Here is a 22793-nt window from a genome sequence, read left to right on the forward strand (position 1 = left end):
TTATGGATTTACTTATAAGAGAGTATTCATTAAATGATTTTTAATTTTTATTGTTTATTTAATTTTTTTTGATATTTAGCCTTAAGTATTTCCTACTATCTCCATGTACTTTTGTGTGGACGAATTGGACCAAAGTGGACATTATCGCATGTATGGTACCTGTATATAGGGTCTGTATCAAATGACCATATGATATTTACAATCGTATTGGGACATATGTGTCCTTGCAAGCGTCCAAATGGAGGTAGTTCTTCTATGATGTATACATGGGTGAATGTATTTATGCATTCATAGTGTTGGAGTAGTCTTTTGCATGGAGGAATAAATTATTTTACATGTATGTCTCTTGTGTGTGCATTCATGTGTGTGCACCTGCATGCACATACATGCTCATATTAGACAAATGTTTTTATATTCTCTAAGGTTTTTACCCTTCTTTCTCTTTACACTATATGTATCTATATTCATTTTTTTGATTTTTCAGATTTTTATGTGAAACGCGTCTACGTGACCTTGTGTTGGTGTCTTTGGTGTTACCACTTTGAACAATAAAAGGCATCGGAAATTCCTGGATGTGTAGCCATTTATTTTCTTACAAGCTCCACTCCCGCCACTCAGCTGAAGCGCGTCTCTCTCTCTTTCCTCTCTCCCCCTCCTCCCCGGCTGACGTCAGCGGGAGGGCTCGGCCCCGCCCAATGCAACTGTAAGCTGGAGAGACAAGGGAGGAGAGAAATCAGCTGAGCGCCGGGTGCAGCGCTCATACAGGTACAATCAGGCAGATTTTTTACAGAACACAGGCACAGGGAAACTTCTTATAATGGTACAGAGCGGAAGGCAGCATTTAGTAGAAGTGGGTTAACAAGCACTTTAAAACGAGGATCATAGAAGTTGCCTTGAATTAGTACAGGAACCTTTTCTAAAGTCGGAGAGACTTCAGTAGTGCTAATTAAGACCGCTCTCATTGACTAAAGTGACTTCTGACAAGTTCTCTGTCAACCAAGATAAAACCAGCCTGAAATTTGTGTTGAGGAAGGTTGCTATAAATAGATACAAACATAAAAAAACATCAGTGCAAATGCCACTGACACCCCTCTTAGGCCCCGTACACACGACCGAGTTTCTCGGCAGAATTCAGCCAGAAACTTGATCGGAGCTGAATTCTGCCGAGAAACCCGGCGTGTGTACACTTTCGGCCGAGGAAGCCGAGGAGTTCCTCGTCGAGCCAAATAGAGAACATGTTCTCTATTTCCTCGTTGTTCAATGAGGAAAGTTGGCTCGCCGAGATCCTCGGCGGCTTCACACAGAACTCGACGAGCAAAACGATGAGTTTTGCCCGTCGAGTTCCTCGGACGTGTGTACGGGGCCTGAGATAACAGTCTGTATAAAAGTTCTCTTGGTTCAAGGTGTTGCAGCTCTCTCAAAGATCCACTGGGTGGCGGACTGAAATCTGAAACATAGGAAAAGAAGGAGAGCGCACAGCTGTCCTAGTATTATACCGTTTTATTGATTACCACTTGCTTAGGCTCTATTCACACTTGTGCGTTTTTTAGAGCATTTTGCATTTTGCAGAAATGCAGGAAATTTTCACATGTTCACATCAATGCATCTTTGTGCCTCTGCGTTTTTGGAAAGGGTCAGGGACTTTTTTTCCTGCAAAATGCAGCGTTTTGCATGTAATAAACTTCAATGGCCCCAGGGTTTTACCGCGATTTTGACGCAATTTGCAATTTGCTGAATGTAAAAAAAAAAATGGCGGCTAAAAAATATAAATTGAGAAAAAAAACAGTGTAGGGTCCCTCCCAGGTCCATGCCAGGCTCTTGGGTCTAGTATGGCTTTGGAGGAGACCCCTGTGCTAAAACTTGGTGTGGGGTCCCCCCAAAATCCATACCAGACCCTTACCCGAGCATACAGCCCGGCAGGTCAGGAAAGGGAGGGGACTAGCGTAGCGCCCCGCCCCTGAACCATACAAGGCCGCATGCCCTCAACATGGGGGGATGGGTGCTTTGGGGCAGGGTGTCTCGTCCCGACAATCCTTGCCCGGTAGTTATCGGGGTCTGTGGGCGGGGGCTTATCGGAATCTGGAAGCCCCCTTTAACAAGGGGGCCCCTAGATCCTGGCCCCCCGTATGTGAATGAGTATGGGATACATTGTACCCCTACCCATTCACCAAAAAAAAAGTAGTGTAGTGTTAAAAAATACAGTAGACAGTTTTTGACAAGTCTTTTATTAAAAATATCTTTTGCCCAGTGGATCTGCCCCATACTCTGATCTGTGATCACCCAAGTCTCGTTGACTCAGTGATCACAGAGCGCGCTGCGCACACCTCACAGGGAGTGCGTGGGGAGCGTGCAAAGGGGAGGAGTCTATTGACAGCAATGTAGGTCTGTGCAATTGCCGTCATTCGGCTATAGCATGGACGGGAAAGGGTTAAAAATTCAAAGGTAGAAAATCATAATCAAAGAAGTATTCTCACATATACACCAAGTTTAAGCCTCCTCTCCCGGCCTGTGTGACTAGATGGACTTCGGGACCCGATGAGCCGGAGTGGGATGGAAGTCCAAGCCTCACTGCAGCGTCCCGCTATGCGGCGCAAGGAGCTGCAAGGAAACAAGGAGCTGCGCATGCGCCCGGACCAGCCGGTGCTGCATGACGTCACTCACAGCCGAGAAGGGAAGTGGAGTGGTGGGAGTGAATCATCTCCTCTGGCGTGCGGGCAGTTACTATGACTACATGCTATAAATAGATTAGCAGAGAGCTTGTCTTGTCACAGCACAGCTCTGCAAGTCTCTGCCTATGTGGAGGGGGGGGGGGTGCTTTTCCTTCAATCACCTGTCTTGGCTGTATGCCAAGAATCCACTCCTAGGAACAGGAAGAGAAAATCTCTAACATGATGTGCACTTTCTAAAGAACATATAAAGCTGAAGACAGCAGATATGCATGTAAAACTTACGTAGGGAGATTTGTTTAATCGCCGTGTCTTATCTGAGGCTGTTCTCTTCACTGGGTAAAGGAGAGGGTTTACATTCACTTTGAGGCTGGGTTCACACCCATATGACAAACGCTCAGACATTGGACATGTCGCATGACGTGTATAAATCAATGTTTCCCTATGAGAGCCGTCTTAACTGGTCTGACACAAGTCAGTCCGACTTTGAAAAAGGTTTCTGCATATTTTGGTCCGACTTAGATCCTACTTCAACCCATTGAATATAATTGAAGTTGGATCATTGTCTTAACTGATCCGACTTTGGCATGCAACTTGTGCTCTTGAAGGGGAACTCCACGCCAAATAAAAATAAAAAAATGGCATAGGGTTCCCCCTCCAAGACCATACCAGGCCCTTCAGTGTACCCCCCCACCCCAAACCACCTTGTCCCCATGTTGATGCGGCCGCTGGTTGCTGGTGTCTGCGGGCGGGGGGCTTATCGGAATTTGGAAGTCCCCAATAACAAGGGGGCCCCCAGATCCCAACCCCTACCCTATGTGAATGAGTATGGGGTACATTGTAATAACAGCTGAGCGGCTGCTTTGTTGCATCATTTGTTATTAAAATAAAGCCGACCGTCCGCTCTAAAGAACGGTACCGGGGTGATGCCTGCAACTGCAAGCATCACCCCGGTAAAACCCCTTGAAGCAATATCGATAATATCGGGTACGTTTGTGCCTGATTCCGATAATCGGTCGATCCCTAATATTTCTCACCATATGTGTCACAAATTGGCATCATTGAATGTCCAAAATAGTTCATAAAATACAGATTATGTGAAAAAAACTTCCAATTCCATCCAAGAATCTCGTCACCACACCTTGTGAGTCCTCTCCCCTATGGTATTGAACTCACCAGATAACTGTATATAATGCGCTTACACATAGGTGTGCACAGCCTATTGCATTAGGGTGTGCACCCCAAAGCTCAAACACACGTGTGTGTGTGTAAAAATATATAGGGGCAGTAGGGCAATGTACAGCATCGGTAGAGCAGTGGACTAGGTCAGTAGGGCAGAGGTTGGCATCAGTAGTTAATTTTTTTATATTTTTTTTATTATTACATTTTTACAATTGCATTTATTTTTTATAATATTTTTATACAGTCATTTTTATTAATGTTTTTATTTTTAGGTTCCCCATTGGGGGCTTTGGTGAAATATTAGGGGTCTAAACAGGCCCCTGATGTCTCACTTTTGACACAAAGAAAGAGACTGGGGACAGAGATTACCCAATCCCTTTCTCTGTAGCCAAGCAGCTGGGGGAATCTGCCCAGCACAGGGTGATTAGGGAGCACCCAGGCACACCTGTCACACCCTGTGCGCACGCCTATGCGCTTGAAATATATTCCATTCCTCTCATACGAGATCCTCTATGTGGGATGTAGTCAGCTCATCTAAATGTCACTCCTGACAAACAAATATGCACATAGCGTAATTCCATTTTAAAATGTTTATGAAAGAACACTCTACCCCTTTAAGATGTACACTTACAAGGACAACAATTGTAACAAGCATATAATCATCCAGCTCAGCTCAGAGAGCGGTGACACCTGGGTTAAGACAACAGCTGCTGATAATCCTCGCCACGCCCTAATTATTATATTAAATAATACATTTGACACACACTTTGTTCATTTTGCTTTTTCCAGCTTCATTTAAAGTCCCAACCCCTTATTTATTCTCGCAATTAGGGGTGGAGACATTTGACTCTTATGTCCTGTGCCTCATTTAAAGACCCGAAAACCTTTATTTTCTCCATTAGTGTATTAGGGATGGAAGCATGCGCCCATGGATAGTACATTTTGATACAATTTATTTACAGCACCAATACAGGTGTGATGATTTCTCTTTCCGTTCCCCTAATATTTTTATGGGCTATGATATAGGATAAGTCATGTGGAGTGTATATCTTTCACTTTACACATATATGTCCAGCTATACACTTTATATCAAGGATCTCATGTTTTTCATATCCTGAGGTGATTTGAGCTGTCTGGACTGGCTGTGGTTTCTTCAGTCCCGGGGGCTGCGATGCATACCGGGAGTCCTCCCCTTCTATGTTCGCCTCATGGTGATGTAGGGGTTCGGGGGAAGGTGTTCCGATTTGCTTCGACAACATGCCCCTAGCACCAGATCTGTGACGTCAACAACTTCAGGGTTAACATTAAAGTATATGGCCCTCAAGTTGCATGAAAGTCAAAGTAGTGCACAAACTACTTTGAAGTCGATGCAACTTTAGTTTGCACATATATGAATGGCCTTCATTGGAAATCATGGGGAATGACTTGTCAGGCGACTATGATGTCCAAAGTGGCGTGTCAAGTCACACAAGTTTACATTGAGCCTAAAGGCAATTTTATGGGGGGGAAATAACAAACATGTCATACTTAGTTGCTCTGTGTAATTGTATTGCACAGAGCGCCCCTGAACTTCTCGGGTCCCCTACCGGCTCTCCAGACTCCTCCTCTTCTCAGTGCACCTCAATAATAAGCTGTTTCAATCCTGAACCAGGCTGTGTGCGTCTTTTGACACACACACAGCGCAGCTCAGCCCGGCCTTGCCCCACACTCTCTGCTCAAAGGCTTTGGCTTCTGCTGCTGCCTCTGTGAGCAGAGAGAGAGAGAAGAGAGCCACTGCAGATGGGCACAGTGCTGGATCAAGATTCAGCAATGTATACAGGGGGTTGAGGGGGTGATATAATTACTGGGACATTTTTTACCTTAATACAGAGAAGGCATTAAGGTAAAAAATTTTGAGTTTTTAGAACCACTTTCGTGTTCTATGGTGCTGCAGAAAACTACTGTATATTTGAAAGGTTAATGGTTGTATGGACTTTTACTTACTGCAGTTTTGATAAATAGGAAAACTGATTTTTCTGTTTTTTCTTTTTGTATGTTATTGCATGGGAGGAAGGAGAAAAAAAAGTTAGAAATTCGATTAAATCTTCAGTCTTTCATGGTCAATATTGATATTTAAAGCTTCTAAATTGCCAATTTGACTTGCCATTTGTGAATTTTCTTTTAGTAAATCAGAATTATTCTCTCTTCCAGTGGCGGTGCTTCCATAGTGGGCACACTATTCAGGTGACTGGCCCCTTGTCAAGCGCTGGCCATCTAAATTACAGCGGTGGGGGTGTTTTGGAAGTGCCTGATTAGAGCCGTCGGCTCTAATAGGCTTCCTGATTAGAGCCTTTGGGCAGGGCCGGTGCAAGGATTATTGCCAACTCAGGCTAAGGTGCATTTTTCCGCCCCCCCAGCACGCACACATGCAGAGTACGTCCTCTGTTCTGTCCCCATCTCCTATGCTCTGTCTCTGTGTAGCTTCTCTAACAGCCCCCCCCCCCATCATATCTCTTTACCCCTTACTCTATCTCTCCTTCTCTGTCTTCTTTTCTCCATGTGTTCACCCTACAGAGGGTCTCCATATAAATGCAGCAAGCAGTATAATAAGCAGTACTCGCAGTCACACATAAATAGGTATTTAATAAATGCCCTCCTACCTTCCACAGAGCTTTTTCACCTGTAACCTTCCAGTTCCTGTGTTTGCTGGCCCTGCCCCCTGCTCTCACTCGGCTCCTTCCACTGGTCCCCTCACATAGGCGCCGCCACCGCATAGCCAAGGACGAAACAGACAGTGAGACTGTCTGTCACAAACTGAGACTGACAGAGTGACTCACTGCACAGGTCAGCACCGCTGCGGGGACCGGGGGGACTCGTCCTGACTCCTTCAGATGCCGCCCACAGCGGCAGCCCACAGGCACACTCTACGATCGGGTGGGCGACTGTCTCGGTCAATTTTCTGCCCTGTTCCCTGTCGGCGCTGGCGCCAAAAGGCAAGTGCCCATGTTGCCTTGCACTAGTGCCGGCCCTGCCTGTGGGCTCTAGGCTTCCAAATTGTTAAACAGCGGGCACACTGCTGTGCGTTCGCTGTTTACACAGTGCTGTGTTAGTACACGCTTCCCTAACTCTCTCAGCCAATCAGGTCCACCGGTCTGCTTACCGGTCACCTGAGTGAAGCGACAGGCGATGTGATTGGATGCCTATCAGACGTCCAATCATAGCAGAGATGACATGAAGAGGATGGGAGAATTCATCAAGGACTCGGAGGGAGCGTGGAGGACGGCGCTGACCCGAGAAAGGTAAGTGCCGGGCAGGGGGCAAACTGGTGGCATTTGATGGGGCAAACTGGTGGCGTTTGATGGGGCAAACTGGTGGCATTTGATGGGGCAAACTGGCATAATTTGATGGGGCAAACTGGCGGAATTTGATGGGGCAAACTGGCGGCGTTTGATGGGGCAAACTGGCAGCATTTGATGGGGCAAACTTGGGGCATTTGATGGGGCAAGCTGGCAGCATTTGATGGGGCAAACTGGCGGCAATTGATGGGGCAAACTGGCGGCAATTGATGGGGCAAACTGGCGGCAATTGATGGGCACAGTGGCTGCGTTAGATGTGCACAATAGCTGCTTTTGATGGGTACAGTGAGGCTGCAATTAATGGGGTTTTTTTCAGTTTGTTTGTGCCCCCCCAAAAATTTTGAGCACCAGCCGCCACTGCTCTATACTGAAGAACTGTGCAGAACTGTGTCATTGCAACCATCATTACGGTACATTCCAGTCTTGTATACCTACATATGACCAGAACAGATTGGAATAGGCTTGCTTGGCCTCTGGGACTTTTTGGAGCTATCACACACGATATCTGCCCTTTCTAGATTGATGGTAAATATGTAGATATGCACATAAGATGTCTTAAGAATCTAGATAGAACAAGTAATACTGGTATTATACACAACACACAGTCACGTCAGCAGAAAACATAAAATATCTGTGAAAAAATTATCTTTACATCTTCATATCCCTAAGAAATCTACACAGCGTACAGATTTTTCCAGTCAGTAAAAGATTTTTGACTAGAAGCATTTCTTGAGACTTTTTCTGCCATGAATTATCAAACAGGATTGTTAACACAAATCCATGGAGGGAAATGCATGTTTATGCCTGAGGCACAAGCTTTAGGTCACCGCAGGGAGTAAATACTTTAAGGTAAAGAAAATCATTTTTACAATAGAACCTGACAGAATAATAGTTCACATCCACAGTAAGACTGACAGGATACAGCAATAAAATATGTATTTTACCTTTTCATGACTATATCTCAGTTTTCTTTTCATCCTTACTCTATAAGGTTTGGTTTACACTAGAAAATATACAGTTGAGCTGTGATTTTAATGCCCCCCGTTTTCCCCCCTTAAAGGAACACTAAAGTCAAAATGTTTAGTTTTTTAAAATAACAAACATGTTATACTTACCTCCACTGTGCAGCTCGTTTTGCACGGAGTGGCCCCGATCCTGGTCTTCTGGGGTCCCTCGGCGGCTGTCTCGGCTCCTCCTCGCAAAAGCTTTCTACCTTCATGCGAGCGAGCTCGCATGGTGGAAAGCTTTTGCGTGCGCGTTCCAGTGATACAGCAGCGGCCATAGCCGCTGACTGTATCACTCGGCCCCGCCCCCCAGCGCGCCGCGTCATCCGCTGTGATCGAAAGCAGCGCCAGCCAATGGCTGCGCTGCTATCAATCCGCCCAGCCTAGCCAATCAGTGGCCAGGCTGGGAACCCGAGAACATCACATGGACGCGCCCGGGAATTTTGAACGGTCAGGTAAGTAAAACGGGGGCTCGGGGGGGCCGGTACCATCGGATGTTTTTTCACCTTAATGCATAGGATGCATTAAGGTGAAAAAACATTTACCTTTACAACCCCTTTAAGCCGCAAACGTAGCCAGACAGGGTTAATTGCATGCGGTACTTTGCAGCCACAGCAAACATTTTACTTCCTGTCGCATTTGGAGGCATTACCACTATAGAATATGACCCATTTAAGTGAAAAAGGCTCACAGATAGCAAACAAATGAGCTGCAAGTTTGAACTCCAGATTTATTTTTGCAAACATTCTGCAAGTCTGCTGCAAGTTCTGGTTCAGTATATATATGTGCAATAGTCATCCCACCACAGGGGTCACTGTGGCTGAATTTTCATGCTGTATACTTGCAGAGCTCTTGCTGTAGACTCACCACTGCAACTTTGCTCTTGCTAGTCTTGCCACGCAAATTTGTTACAAATTGGAAAATGTCAGCTAGAACTTATGCTTCAAGTGCTCTGCAAGTGTACAACTTGCCAGTGAAAATGTGCAGCAAGTTAACAGACTGAGGCCTCGTACACACGACCATTTTCCTCGACAAAATCCATCAAGAAACTTGGTGGCAGAGCTTTTTTGACGAGGAAAACGGTTGTGTGTATGTTTTTCGTCGAGAAAACTGTCGTGGATCTCGACGAGAAAAAAAGAGAACAAGTTCTCTTTTATCTCGTCGGGAGTCTCAATTTCCTCGTCGTGTTTCTCATCGGGCTGGTTTATGACAAGAAACACTTTCGTGTGTATGCTTAGAAACCCGCGCATGCTCAGAATAAAGTATGAGACGGGAACGCACCTTCGGTAAAAGTAGCGTTCGTAATGGAGATAGCACATTTGCCACGCTGTAACAGACTGAAAAGCGCGAATCGTCTCTCACCAAACTTTTACTTAACACGCAGTAACATGAGATTAGTAAAAGCAGCCCCAAGGGTGGCGCCAGTGGAATCAAACTTCCCCTTTATACGTCACCGCGTTTGAGAACAACGAGATTTTGTCTTGAAAGTGTGTACGCAAAGAAAGCTTGTCAAGATTCTCGACAAGCCTGAGAAGGAACTTGTTGAGGAAAACGATGTTTCTTTTACGACGAGTTTCTCGGTCGTGTGGACGAGGCCTTACAATTCAATACTGCCACAAATTTGGGGTAAGTTAAAATCTCCCCCACTAAGTCTGGCTGCATCAATTTTAACTGTGGGCAGCTGTGGGCAGCTGATTTTCCCCTTATTTTAAGGGGAAAATAGTGCGCGATATACGCCGATAAATACGGTATACCCATGTGAACAAGGCCTGATTCTTCATCAGTAACAAAATGTATCATAAAGCTTTCTCTTGTATCGGGTACAAATACACTTACAGTACTGTACCAGCCTCCTGACTCTGCATCTCTTTAGCACCAGGCTTTCAGTCTTTTTTCTAATATCTTATAAAAAAAAGTAAATATTGCGCTTATCTAAAAAACAAAAAGTGAGTAAAGCTGCTACACAACAATGTGACAAAAATTGCAAAAATTATAAAAATAAAAATGTAGCGCTGGTGGTTAAGGAGAAAATTCAGTATCTCACTAAGTAAATATAGTCACTGGGTGTGAGACAGTGAAAAATATAAACAAGAAACCAAAAAGTGAATAAAAATAAATGTGCTAATGAGTCCACATGTAAAAAGAAAAGAAGGAAAGACAATGTATGTCAATCAATATGGCGTGTAGGTAAACCATTAAGGAAATAAACGTGTAGCCACATAGATCATCATGGAGAAAATGTCTTCTGACTGAATGAAATAGATGGAAAACGCTTACCAGCACCAGTGGATCTACCTGTCAGCGACAGCAGATCATGTAGGCATGGGAAATCCAATTGACTCGGCTTGTCTGACGACTCTGAGTAGTTAGGACCACAGACTTGGCTGTTAGGACCCGAAAGTCCTTGGCTGAAGACCCTGGATGGATGATGTCCTGGATAGGAGGAACAAACCAGAGCTCGCAGGGTATCCACCCTGTTTCCAACGAGTGATGAGAGGAACCCCCGAAAGGGTTACTGAAGCACGGTGGGACAACTCCAAAAAACAATCCCTACGTGTTTCGTCCAAGTGGGACTTCAACTGGGGCATTGGAGTTGTCCCATCATGCTTCTGTAATCCAATCCAGGGTCTTTAGCCGAGGACTGTTGGGTCCTAACGGCCAAGTCTGTGGTCCTAACTACTCAGTCGTCAGACAAGCCGAGTCGATTGTATTTCCCATACCTACATGATCTGCTGTCGCTGACAGGTAGATCCACTGGTGCTGGTAAGCGTATTCCATCTATTTCATTCAGTCGTAAGAAATTTTCTCCATGATGATCTATGTGGCTACACGTTTATTTCCTTCACGGTTTACCTACACGCCATATTGATGGACATACATTGTCTTTCCTTTTCTTTTTACATGTGGACTCATTAGCACATTTATTTTTATTCACTTTTTGGTTTCTTGTTTATTTTTTTTACTGTCTCACACCCAGTGACTATATGTACTTAGTGAGATACTGAAGTTTCTCCCTAACCACCAGCGCTACATTTTTATATTTATAATTTTTCTAATATCGTGTTGACTAGACTTCCCTCTATGCCATGCAGATTAGGATTGGATGTGTTGGATGTGCGGCTCCCGAAACTCATAAATGAACACTCAGCTTCATTCCCTACTCATGCACGTGCAGTCCCTTCTCTTTCACTCTAGAAGAACTCTGAGCTGCAAGAGAGAGTGGACTATGCATGCGTGTGCAGGGCTGGACTGGGACAGAAATTTGGCCCTGGACTTCATCGAGACTGGCCCACTTTGACAGGTCTCTCCCATGGCAGCTGGGCAACTCCCGCACCCCCCCCCCCCAGCCACCCATGCCCCCTCTCCCCCTTCACTAGCTACTAGCCGTTCTACTTTTATTAAAGTAGAACGGCTGGTACTGGTCCTTTTATAGGCAGTACCAGTGGGGAAGCTAGACATTATTTAACCCGGAGCAAAGAATCAGTTCCGTGCCCCCCTTATGGAACAAGATTAGGCAGAAGTGAGAAACTCCCAGGCCATAGCTGTTGAGTCAGCTGTCTGTCCCCTCCCCCATGCTCCTCTTTCGTCCCCTCTGGTCCTCCCCCTGCTTCTCTGTTTCCCCCAGGTGAACGCTGTGGGGAGGGAGAGGAGGTGAGCGATGTGGGAAGGGAGAGACAGAGGAGCAGAGGGGGGTGGCAGTCCGCTGTCACTGAAGCCGGCCCACTGAGCCATCGGCCCACCGGGAAACTCCCTGTAGTCCCAATGGCCAGTCCATCCCTGTGCGTGTGTAGAGAACAGACCCAAGTGCTCATGGTGTCCTGTCATCTACAGGTTGGAGAGGGGAGGGCAATGAAATAAGCAGTTAAAAAAAGTAAACTTTATTTTATTTTACTAAGTCTGTGACAGTACACTCCTGTAAACTGAATCCTGGCCAAGAGTCTGTTTACTTCTCTTCAGCTGACTGTCAGCTTTGTAGTGGAAGTAACTTGGGTGGCTTCATCCCCTGCACCATGTATACAAAGCTCTGGTGCCACTCTTGGTCTCTTGGGATGCCCATGGTGGGCCTCAGCGGGGAGAGGGGAGGAAGACCAGTAAACATGCATGCGCTATTTCATTGCCAGTGTGAATGAGGCCTCACAGATACCTAATTATTCGCTCTTAGAAAATAAAAACACATTTGTAGGATTTGCGCTCCTATTCTGAAAATAAATGTACTATATCAGGAATCAATTATTATAAATGCTGGAGAATGTGGGTAGACTATAAAGCCAAAGGTTGTGTCATAGTTACCATTGTATAATCCACTAATTATCCTTGTAATTACTATTTTATATTCAAATGTATAGTACCCTGATTATCATAAAACAAATGTAGCCAATCCCAACACTTAACTTGTGTTCATAACATGACAAGAGAACTAATTAATCTCTGTTTCACTGATGACTTTGAGGCACATTCTGACTTCTGTGTCTCCATGAAGTTGCACTAGCTTGGTCAAGACAACAATACACAGTGTTCCCCAGGAATAACACAACTGGTGATTATGTCTTCGGTACTCAGCAGGAAAGAAAAGGATGAGGAAGCAGAAGAAGGGAAAATTCACAATTCTGTTAAGGTGAACCACAAGAAAAAAGATCTTCAGGAAACACATGAAAGCCTGGACTATCTACCCTCACACAGTGAAGTCTATAAGACATGGCTAAAGGAAAATCCACACAGGTAATTCAAATGTTAACCTAGATTTGATACTTGAAGCCTTCTTAAACTGCTAGCAAGTATACATTTTCATTTTTTTTCATTCAGTGTTTTATTTTTTTTAGCTTATTTACCTACGCCTGACTATGCAGAATCCCATTCTTTCTAATTGTCCTTGTTCACACTTGCATGCTCATGGGGGCTACGCTTTATGCCCAATACTCAGAAAAGTACATGAGCTTTTTTTGCCATATTTAAGCTTTTTAGCACCAAAGAGTTAATGAATCACCTGAATACTTATGAAACACAAGTTTTTAATGTGCATTTTTTGTCCAGAAGAACTCCTCCCCTTGCTCAGCCCAGGAAACAACCATCCTAAGCGTGACGCAATTGCAAACATGTCCGTAAAACACACAAAAAATGCTTCAAAATCACCGGGAACCATAAAAGATATCCAGGGAATCCATATGTCCTGGAAATTAGAATATTGGTTGTGTAACTGCGCCAATAGTTCTTTCATTCTTATAAAGTTGTTCAAGTTGGTTATCTATTCTGTTATTGAGGGTATGCACTGGCATTTTCATTATCTCTGAATTACCACCCTGGCAGCCACAAAAAAAGAAACGAAAAATCCCCTTTTTACCTTTTAAAACTGATTCTGATATCTTTTATGGAAAGCCCTGATCTTGCAACCTTACTATCTTCGAATTTCCCTACTGACCTCAAAAACCCCTATCTCTCTATATAGCATCGAACATCTTGTCGACAGGCCCATATTTTTTTAACGTTCTTTCTCTACATTTAATATGTTTTCAGTATTACATTTTTTAATGTATATTTGCAATTTTATCTCAACATTTTCTATGGCAATCTACCTTAAGAGCCATAAACCTATTATTACATATACGTAAGGCACCTATGTGCTCTATTGTACATTTCCATGTTATTAATTGTATTTATTTTATTTTTTCCTCTTTCTCTCTTCTTCCTGTAAATTTCTGTGATTAAAAATTTAAATAAAAATATAATAAATAATAATCACCGGGAACATGTTCTGCTCATGCTCTGCTAAGGTCTGAATGCAGGCTTGCAGTATATTTTCTACCTGATTCCGTTTTATAATGTATTTCTGAAACCCTACTGGCATAAAATGTATTGAGGTTAATGTTAGCACCATTTTTTAAATAACAGTTTGATAAGAATAATACCTAATCAATTCTTTAAAGGGTAAGCTCACCTTTTGGATCATGTTACATATAACACTCATATTTAAGGTATGTAACATGTAGCATTTTTTAGGCAGCACAGTGGCTAAGTGGTTAGCACTTCTGCCTAGCAGTACTACACCCATCCATTATAATCCCAACAATGGCACTATCTGCTTCGAGTTTGCATGTTCGCCCTGTGCCTGAGTGGGTTTCCTCAGGGTACTCAGGTTTTCTCCTACACTCCAAACACATGCTGGTAGGTTAATTGGCTTCTGCCTAAATTGGCCCTTGTATGTGTTTATATGAATATGAGTTAGGGACTTTAGATTCTAAGCTCCCTAAAGAGGGTTTTACTTCTTCTTTGTTTCCCTGCAAAGTTAAAGCATAATGGGCTATTATGCATCGCATAGTAGCCCATTATGTGTCACTTACCTGAAACCGAAGCCTGCGATGTCCCTGATTTCCTCGCTGGCTGGAAGTGTCCATTTTTCACCCCTCTTCCTTCCGGTGCCACGGACTCCGGCTCTGTAACTGTCCGGAGTCACGTGACATCACTCTCACGCATGCGTGTGGGAGCCGCCAGTCACGGCATGACCCCCGCTTGAAAGGGCACAGCGTGCGCATGCGCCGAATACATCGGCACATGCTCAGAAGACTGCATCGTTCCTTAATCTAGGCTTACCTGTAGGTGAAAGTGGTCTGTAAAGGTTTACAACCACTTTAAGGGCAATATATATGTAAAGCGCTGCGTAAAATGACGCTATATAAGTACCTGTAATAATAATGTGTAGCATTCAATAACCTCCCCACCACACCCCGCGATCCCCTCCCCATGACAGTGGACGAGGGGTTCTTCTCCCCTGCACCCGCTGTCACATTCAACATCGGCGGTTTATTGCAGGCCTCCGCTCATACAGTCGCATCATTCAGTCATAGGAATCTGTGAATGAAGAAACTACAAGTTCTGTCTTCCACTGTGGCCGATAGCTTCTAGTTCGCAATGCACTGTTGAGTGCCCTCATAGTCTATTGACACTTTTGAACAGAAAGTCATTACAGAGGTAAAGCAAATAAGCTGGAGGACGTGTCTGCAGGACCCCATTTGGCACCCGCGTTCCACTGTAAGATGCAGATTTAGTGTAAACATATGTTTATAACTATATCAAATAGTGGCACTAACTGTTGCTTTTTGGTATACTGTACACCCAAATGGGCTATCTTAAATATTGTGCTGCTGCAAAGCATGTCAAACCTCTTTTTACGTAGTAGTTGCACATGATTACAGGTAGTGTGCTACTTAAATAAATACAACTACCCATGTATGGTTAGACATTTTTCTGCTGCACATCAGCTGTTTTAGTATTGTCTATACTACTACTGATATTACTTTCACATCTGTTAAACCCACCTGTAGACACGCCAGTAATCAATAACTTTTCACATTCTAACAGTTCAGACTGGGATCGCTGGCTGATGATGGCATTTATTGGAGTTGTGGTTGGCATAGTGGGATTCTTAATGCATCAAATTATCGATACTCTTTTTGAAAGGAAGTGGGAGCTTGTTGAACACTATATCAAGGTGAGTGGATATAATAATATAGAATAATAAAGTATTCTTTCACTTAAGAATTCTATTTTTTCCAGCTTCAGTGTCTGGGTTTTATCACTTCTAAGTAAATTTGTTAAAGCAGACCTTCAGGCAGATTTTTTTTCCAAGTCCTTGTTGCTGATCTCCAAGTTCACCAAGTATGTCACCCATGATCTTCTGAGCTTTGTAGTTCCTCTGCAATAGGCTGCTGAACTTTTTGAAAAAACGTTAGTGCCTGGTGACTTCACTGAATACAGTGAAATAATACTTCTAGAGACTGTATTGACATCTACTGAAGGCCACGCCAAATACATTTAGAAAAAGACCAATGCTTTTGGTATTTATTATAATACTAATAAGTATTTGGCTTCCAAATACATACGGAAAAATAACCTTTATTAACAGGAAAACAGGGCCTAATTCAGATTAAATTCTTAAACAATTGCCACAATGAAGGAATATGTGATTTCGACAATGACATAGTAAGATGGCTGTGTGTGGCCCAAAAAAACATGTCTCATGTACCAAGCATTCCACATACTGTAAAGAACCCCAACATTGACAGCAAATACACTTTCTTTTATGCAACTATTGTTTTGGATGAAAAGTTCATCTACAGATTCCTATATTCATGCATGTTATATTATTATATTAGTTAAATGGGTAATAAACCCAAAACCAAAAATGTAACATATTGCAACTTACCAATTCCTTGCCTGCATTAGGTTCCTTTTTTAGTTTTCCTTTATTTTCATTTGTTGAACTAGCCAGTAAGTCTGTTATTTTTAACTTAATTTACCAGAAAAAGCTGGTAAAAGAGGCAGTTTTCGAAATTAGACTATCCATTCAACACTAAGGCCTCGTACACACTATAGGTTAAACAGAGGACAACGGTCTGATGGACCGTTTTCATTGGTCAAAACCAATTGTGTGTGCGCCCAATAGGTTATTTAACCATCGGTTAAAAAAAAGCAAACTTGGTTTAAATTTAACCGCTGGATTCCTAACCGATAGGTCAAAACCGATCGTTAGTAGGCACAACCACCGGTTAAAAATCCACGCATGCTCAGAATCAAGTTGACGCATGCTTGGAAGCATTGAACTTTGTTTTTTTTAGCACGTCGTTGTGTTTTACATCACCGCGTTCTGACACGATCGTTTTTTTAACCGATGGTGTGTAGGCGCGACGGACCATCAGTCAGCTTCATCGGTTAACCGATGAAAACGGTCCATTGGTCCGTTCTCAACGGATGGACCGATCATGTGTACGCGGCTTAATAGGAATGCTTACACTGGTCAGCTTTATTCATTTATGTAAAACCTTTATAAGAAACATACAAACAAATTTTGCTCTAACTGCTTTTAAAGTGTTATCTAGAGTTCCTCTTTTATTTTGTTAGTCAAATTGATCTAAATCTGCTAGTGCATCCAACACTACCTCCCCAAAGATATATATGTTGCTCCCCCAGTGGAGTGGGGACAGGAAGTGTTTTACTGGCCAGATCATAAGGTGAAAATACAGGGGAAGCAAAAATGTATGTAGCCATTATATCTAAGGAGTGGTAAATGGCAATATTTAAATTGTTTGTATTAATACTGCTTTAGGTGGACTATAAGACTAAACATGCCTTCTTTTTATCTTTCCAGCATGAGGACTTTTTAACAACATGGCTGATTGTTCTTGGGATCAGCCTTGGTATGGTCTTTTGTGCATCAAACCTTATATTGGTTAGTATAATTTCTAATCAAGAAATAACAGACATAATTAACATTTATTATATTCTGTGGAGATACACACTTAAATAAAATCGAGCCCATGGCAACCTGTATCATTATTCTGCAATATTGTCTCAGTTTGATGCCACAAACAAGTGTTTCCAATTAAATACTCCTCAATTACTTGCACCAAGTTTTCACCTGGGTGCTTGATATTTGTCTCAATCTTCTAAATTATTTATACATTTCCCATACATAAAAAAAGAGATTTTGTAACTGACATTTTCACCACAAGGTTATTTTTACAAAAAAGCCCACCTGTAAAAGAACTAGGGCTGGTGAAATTAAAGATTAATTCCTTGATTAATCTTTAAATTTTTGATCGATCAAAATTCTTTTGATCGATCAAAATACTTGACGTCACCGGACAGCCTGGACAGACTTACCCTGCTGGAAGCGAGCAAACTGCACTCATTGGATTGAGATACCTTTGCATCTGTGGAGCAGGAGGATGCATTAGGCTCCATCAGGGGAAAGGGGCAAAAATGACCATTGTTTTCCTGTCCTAAGCAGTTTTGTGCAGACAATTCTTTGTGTATCGGTAACATCTGTTCCGTGCGAAAGACTGTTCAGTTCTTCAGGGTATATTGTCAATAAAATGCGATCATGTCTGCTTCCAGAAAATTTAAACAATCTGGTATGTCTGTGTGACTGGCTAAAGTGATGCCTATTTGCCTACTATAAAGTGACTGACAGTCAATATACTAGATACGTTTTATAATTAAAGTTAAACTAACGTTCTAAGTTTTTCTTAAAGTTTAATAAGAAAAAATGACTTACATCAGTGCTACAGTTTGAATTTAAAACGTATTTGTGTGAACTGTGAAGTTAAGTCATGGATTGTGGAAACTAACTAGTGTCGGGTGATTGTATATAGTGTATACCACATTTACCACTGACTAATGCAGAGTTGCAATGCAAGGAGATCAGCTAAAAGTAGTTGGCTCGAAATTAGTCGATTAAAAAATAAATCGATTAATCGAACACGAAAATTTTAATCCGTAACAGCCCTAAAAAAAGAACGTATGCTTTTGTTTGCAATGTATTGAAAGTCCGCTGCGAGAATTCAGCCATCGGATGAATTGGATTCTTGCTCTGAAGAGACATATAATCTAAAGGAGGAACCATGGGGGTTAGAGCAAGAGCGAGTATTCTACACACCTAAAAAAATGTAATACTTGCAGCATCGGGGAGCAGAAAAACAGTATTTTTTCAAAACACAGGAAAAGCTACGTATATCAATTTTTCTTTTACAGGTGTGTTTTTTGTTCCAGTGGTGACATTGTCATTTTAATCCTATTTTGAGCACTTATTTCAGGTGCTGTTTTTTTCATTAAGTAGTTTGGCTCATCATTTTTGGGTTATGCTTGTAAGAACTAAGTGGTACTGGTGAGTATTCAGATTGAAAAATCAGACACAAGCAAAAATTTGAATCAATCAGTGAACTAGATAATCATATTATATGGAGAGCTTCTAAATAGGACTTTATCACTCTTTCACGTTTTATTTCTCTCATGCCCTGATGATGTAGCTGATGAAGCAGAAGGTTCAGACGAAAGCCAATGCTTAAATTGCGAAACCAATGAACCTGCCTTTTTTTGCAGGCACAAAGCCATGGGATTTAACTTGAAGATAAGCCAGGTGTAGAAGATAAATGTCATGGTAAAATGCAGAGGCGGATTTCCTCGAAGGAATTAAAATACAAATGTAGTGTTCCTTTTACCAGCTTGTGACTCCCATTTTTTAGGTGGGAGATATTTACCCAAGCCCGATTGCAATTGAGGCTCCAGTAATATGCACAAGAGCAGCTGCTCTCCCAGATCTCTGACTCCTGATTGGCTGAGAGACATCAGAGGGAACCATTGGCTCCCGCTGCTGTCAATCACAGCCAGTAAGGAAGAAGCAGAGGGCATGGCCAAGCCCCGTTCTGTGTGTCTTATGGAGCAAGCATGCACAAGTGCCCCCATAGCAAGCAGCTTGCTATGGGGCACTCCGAGTAGAGGAGGGGCCAGGAGCGCCGATGGGGACCAGAGAAGAAGATGATCGGGGCTGCAAAACCAATACACGGAGCAGGTAAGTATAAAACATTTGTTAGTTAAAAAAATACCTTTAATATTACATAAAGGTAAAATATGTTTAGACTTTAGAACCACTTTAATACAATGTAATTTAACCACAGCATGTCCTTGGAGCACTTGCCATAATGTTGCTTGACTACCCTATTTTTGTTATAAATAAACATTTAAAGAGGATCTATCATTCATTTTTAAAATGTATTTAACTTCCCAGGGGACCAAGTGCATAAACATTAGTCCTGTTCTGATTGGTGGCCCTTCTGGGCTCTAAAAATGCCTCTATATGCTGGCTGTAGATTCACCTCCTTTTGAAGCCCAAATTATGGGTGTTCCTGTGGGTGGAGGTACAGCCAGCACAGAGCTCCCCCCCCCTAGATTGAGTGTGTACAAGTAGCTGCAGCTGCTTTACACAAATCCACAATGATCTTATACTGTTATAGATAAAGAAATAGCACTGCTGGTTCCTTCGTACAGTCAGGCCTTGTACACACGATCAGTCCAAACTGATGAAAACGGACTAAAGTTCAGTTTCATCAGTCCAAACCTACCGTGTGTATGCCCCATCGGACTTTTGTCCTTCAGACCAAAGTTTTAGAACTTGCTTTAAAATCGGACTAATGGACGCCTGACCGATCGGTCAAAACCGATGGTTAGTACGCAAAAGCATTGGTTCAAAACCCGCGCATGCTCAGAATCAAGTTGACGTATGCTTGGAAGCATTGAACTTCGTTTTTTCAGCACGTCGTTGTGTTTTACGTCACTGCGTTGGACTCGAACGGTTTTTGAACCGATGGTGTGTAGGCACATCAGACCATCAGTCCATCAGTCCATCAGTCCATCAGACCATCAGTCCGTTTTCATCAGTTTGGACTGATCGTGTGTACAAGGCCTAACAGATTACTAAAAGTATCGATTCTCTGTGTGTCTATCAGCTGCTGATTATACACATATTCCTGTTTTTATTAAAGAGAGAACAATATACAAAACAACAACATATTCTTTTAATGGAAAGCACTGTGTATACTAAGACTGATGGTCGCTTTGGTTTAGATTCTCTCCCTCAAATAACATTCACAAATCTATTGAATTAGAATACTTCATTTAAAAAAAGGGACAGTTATTTTCAGACTCCAATGGGATTTGAAAATTGTAGTCACATGGGTAAAATAAAAATCGATATTCTTGTGTTAAATCTTTGTGAGTCTAATATTGTATGATCAGCATGTAATTGCATGGCAAACTCTCTGGAGACCCCAGAAATAAGTTATTCAGTAAACTTTCTATGATTTTCAGTAATGTTCTTTTGTAAACAAAAGCAAAGATGTTATCTATTAAAAAAAAAAGATAAAATATTCTCCCCCTATTTCTCTTTCAGTTTTTATGTCCTTCTGGGTCACCCAGTGCTCTCCCTGAAGTCATTGGGTACTTAAATGGAGCATCACTGAAGCATATCTTTAATATAAGAACATTTTTTGGATCATTTTTGTCATGTGCATTAGCAGTATCAGCAGGACTCTTTTGTGGCCCAGAAGCCCCAATGATTCATGTTGGGTAAGAGGAACTATATTATGGTAGTTTGCTAGGCTGTTCATTTTCACAAAAGTTATTCACCTTAATTGGCTTTAATTAGGTAGACAGAGTTACTTTACAAGGTGGATGTATGGGTTAAAATGGTGGCTTGGGTTTCAGTATTGGGGCCAAGGGTTTGTGTGTCATTGTGTTTATTTTGAGGGTTTCTGTGAAATGCCAATGTTCTGTGAAGTTGTTCAGAATAAGTAAGTTCTAGAGATTATACAAGGAGTGAAATAAGTAAATACATTCTGAGGAATATACAAATGCTGTCATAGACATCCGCCTATGTCCGGTTCATCAAAATAAAGTGGATTTGGTGGGGAACTATCTCTCAGTTCCCCATCAGGCTCTGCCCACTGTCAGCCCAATGTGACCCGCTGTCATTGGTTGCTAGGATGCTTGCAGCCTTCATTGTAGCAACCAATGATGTAATGCTATGCTAGGACAAGGGTCGCCCACGTCCTAGCAACCAATGAAGTAAATGTAAAACACATAATACAATAATAATTCAAATACTGTATATTAATTAACTAATGACTACACAACACCCCCTCCCCTTGTAGACTTGCAGCTTTGAGTTGGTCTTCTTAATTACTTCCCGTTTGCCAGAAAATTGAATTTCCCTGATTATGTTTCCTTATTCAGGGATTAGATACACAAATATTTCATAAAGCTATTGGTGAAATGTATTTTTGTAATTCCCCTATACAGGGAACATCCACTAAAAATGCCCTTTAATGGCTTACACCCAAACAATCATGTTTCTCACTAAATGTGGTATTCCATGACCTTGAATAAAATTTATTTTTATGCTTGGGATTGAAGTGTATCTTCCATAATAATTTCAATATCCTGCTATTTATAGCATTTTTCTTCTCACGCTCCATTTTTTAGTTCTGGGATATATCAAGGACTAGGATAAAAATGTTGTCAAATATGATTGTACCCAGAAGGAAGTTTATTAATGCAATATATATATTGATAATATATATAGATTCTTATCTGACAAAGCAATTATTATTTCAGAGCTGTGGTTGGGTATGGTCTGAGCCAGTTTAAATCAGACACACTGCGAATAAAACTTCCATTCTTTACAAGATTTCGGAATTCAGCAGATAGGTAAGTACTCAACTATTTGTTGTGGTGGAGGTTAAAATGTCGGATTTATTTTGTCAAAACCTAAGCAAAAGAAACATCTTCAACACAACCCAATAATGAACTTTCACACAGTTTCCTTACAAGACTGTGGTTGTATTTAAAGTTGACCTAGAATCAGACATATTTTTCATTGTATGACAGTGTTTCTCAATTCCAGTCCTCAGGCCCCCCCAACAGGTCAGGTTTTCAGGATTTTCCTCAGATGAAAAGGCTGTGGTGATTACTAAGGCAGTGAAACTGATCAAATCACCTGTGCAAAATAATGGAAATCCTGAAAACGTGACCTGTTGGGGGGGCCTGAGGACTGGAATTGAGAAACACTGTTGTATGATAAGTGAGGCTTATTATTGTGGAGTGTAGCACCAAAATCCAAGATCTGCTAATTAAAACAGTGGGCTGACACCCCATATAAAAGCAACGCATTCCATGTTTGAGCCCTGGTTCACACTGGGCTGCGGGAGTGAAGCCGTGCGAGTTCAGCTGAACTCGCACGATTTCACTCCCGCCGTCATGGTCCCGATTTCGGCCGCGAT

General features: G+C 42.2%; 1 protein-coding gene across 2 annotated transcripts in view; it reads left to right on the forward strand.

Annotated features, from left to right (window-relative positions):
* The window catches only part of LOC120940974 (chloride channel protein C-like), a 226564-nt gene that overhangs the window by 19657 nt on the left and 184114 nt on the right, over positions 1 to 22793 (forward strand). The window contains exons 3-7 of one of the 2 annotated variants that reach the window (XM_040354173.1): positions 12748 to 12906; positions 15541 to 15670; positions 17327 to 17407; positions 20906 to 21081; positions 22129 to 22221. In XM_040354173.1, coding sequence (XP_040210107.1) covers positions 12748 to 12906; positions 15541 to 15670; positions 17327 to 17407; positions 20906 to 21081; positions 22129 to 22221 — 639 coding nt within the window. The remainder of the gene's footprint in view (positions 1 to 12747; positions 12907 to 15540; positions 15671 to 17326; positions 17408 to 20905; positions 21082 to 22128; positions 22222 to 22793) is intronic. The other variant, XM_040354174.1, reaches the window with a different exon arrangement.

The sequence above is a fragment of the Rana temporaria genome, chromosome 5, assembly GCF_905171775.1.
Source record: "Rana temporaria chromosome 5, aRanTem1.1, whole genome shotgun sequence".
NCBI lineage: Eukaryota > Metazoa > Chordata > Amphibia > Anura > Ranidae > Rana > Rana temporaria.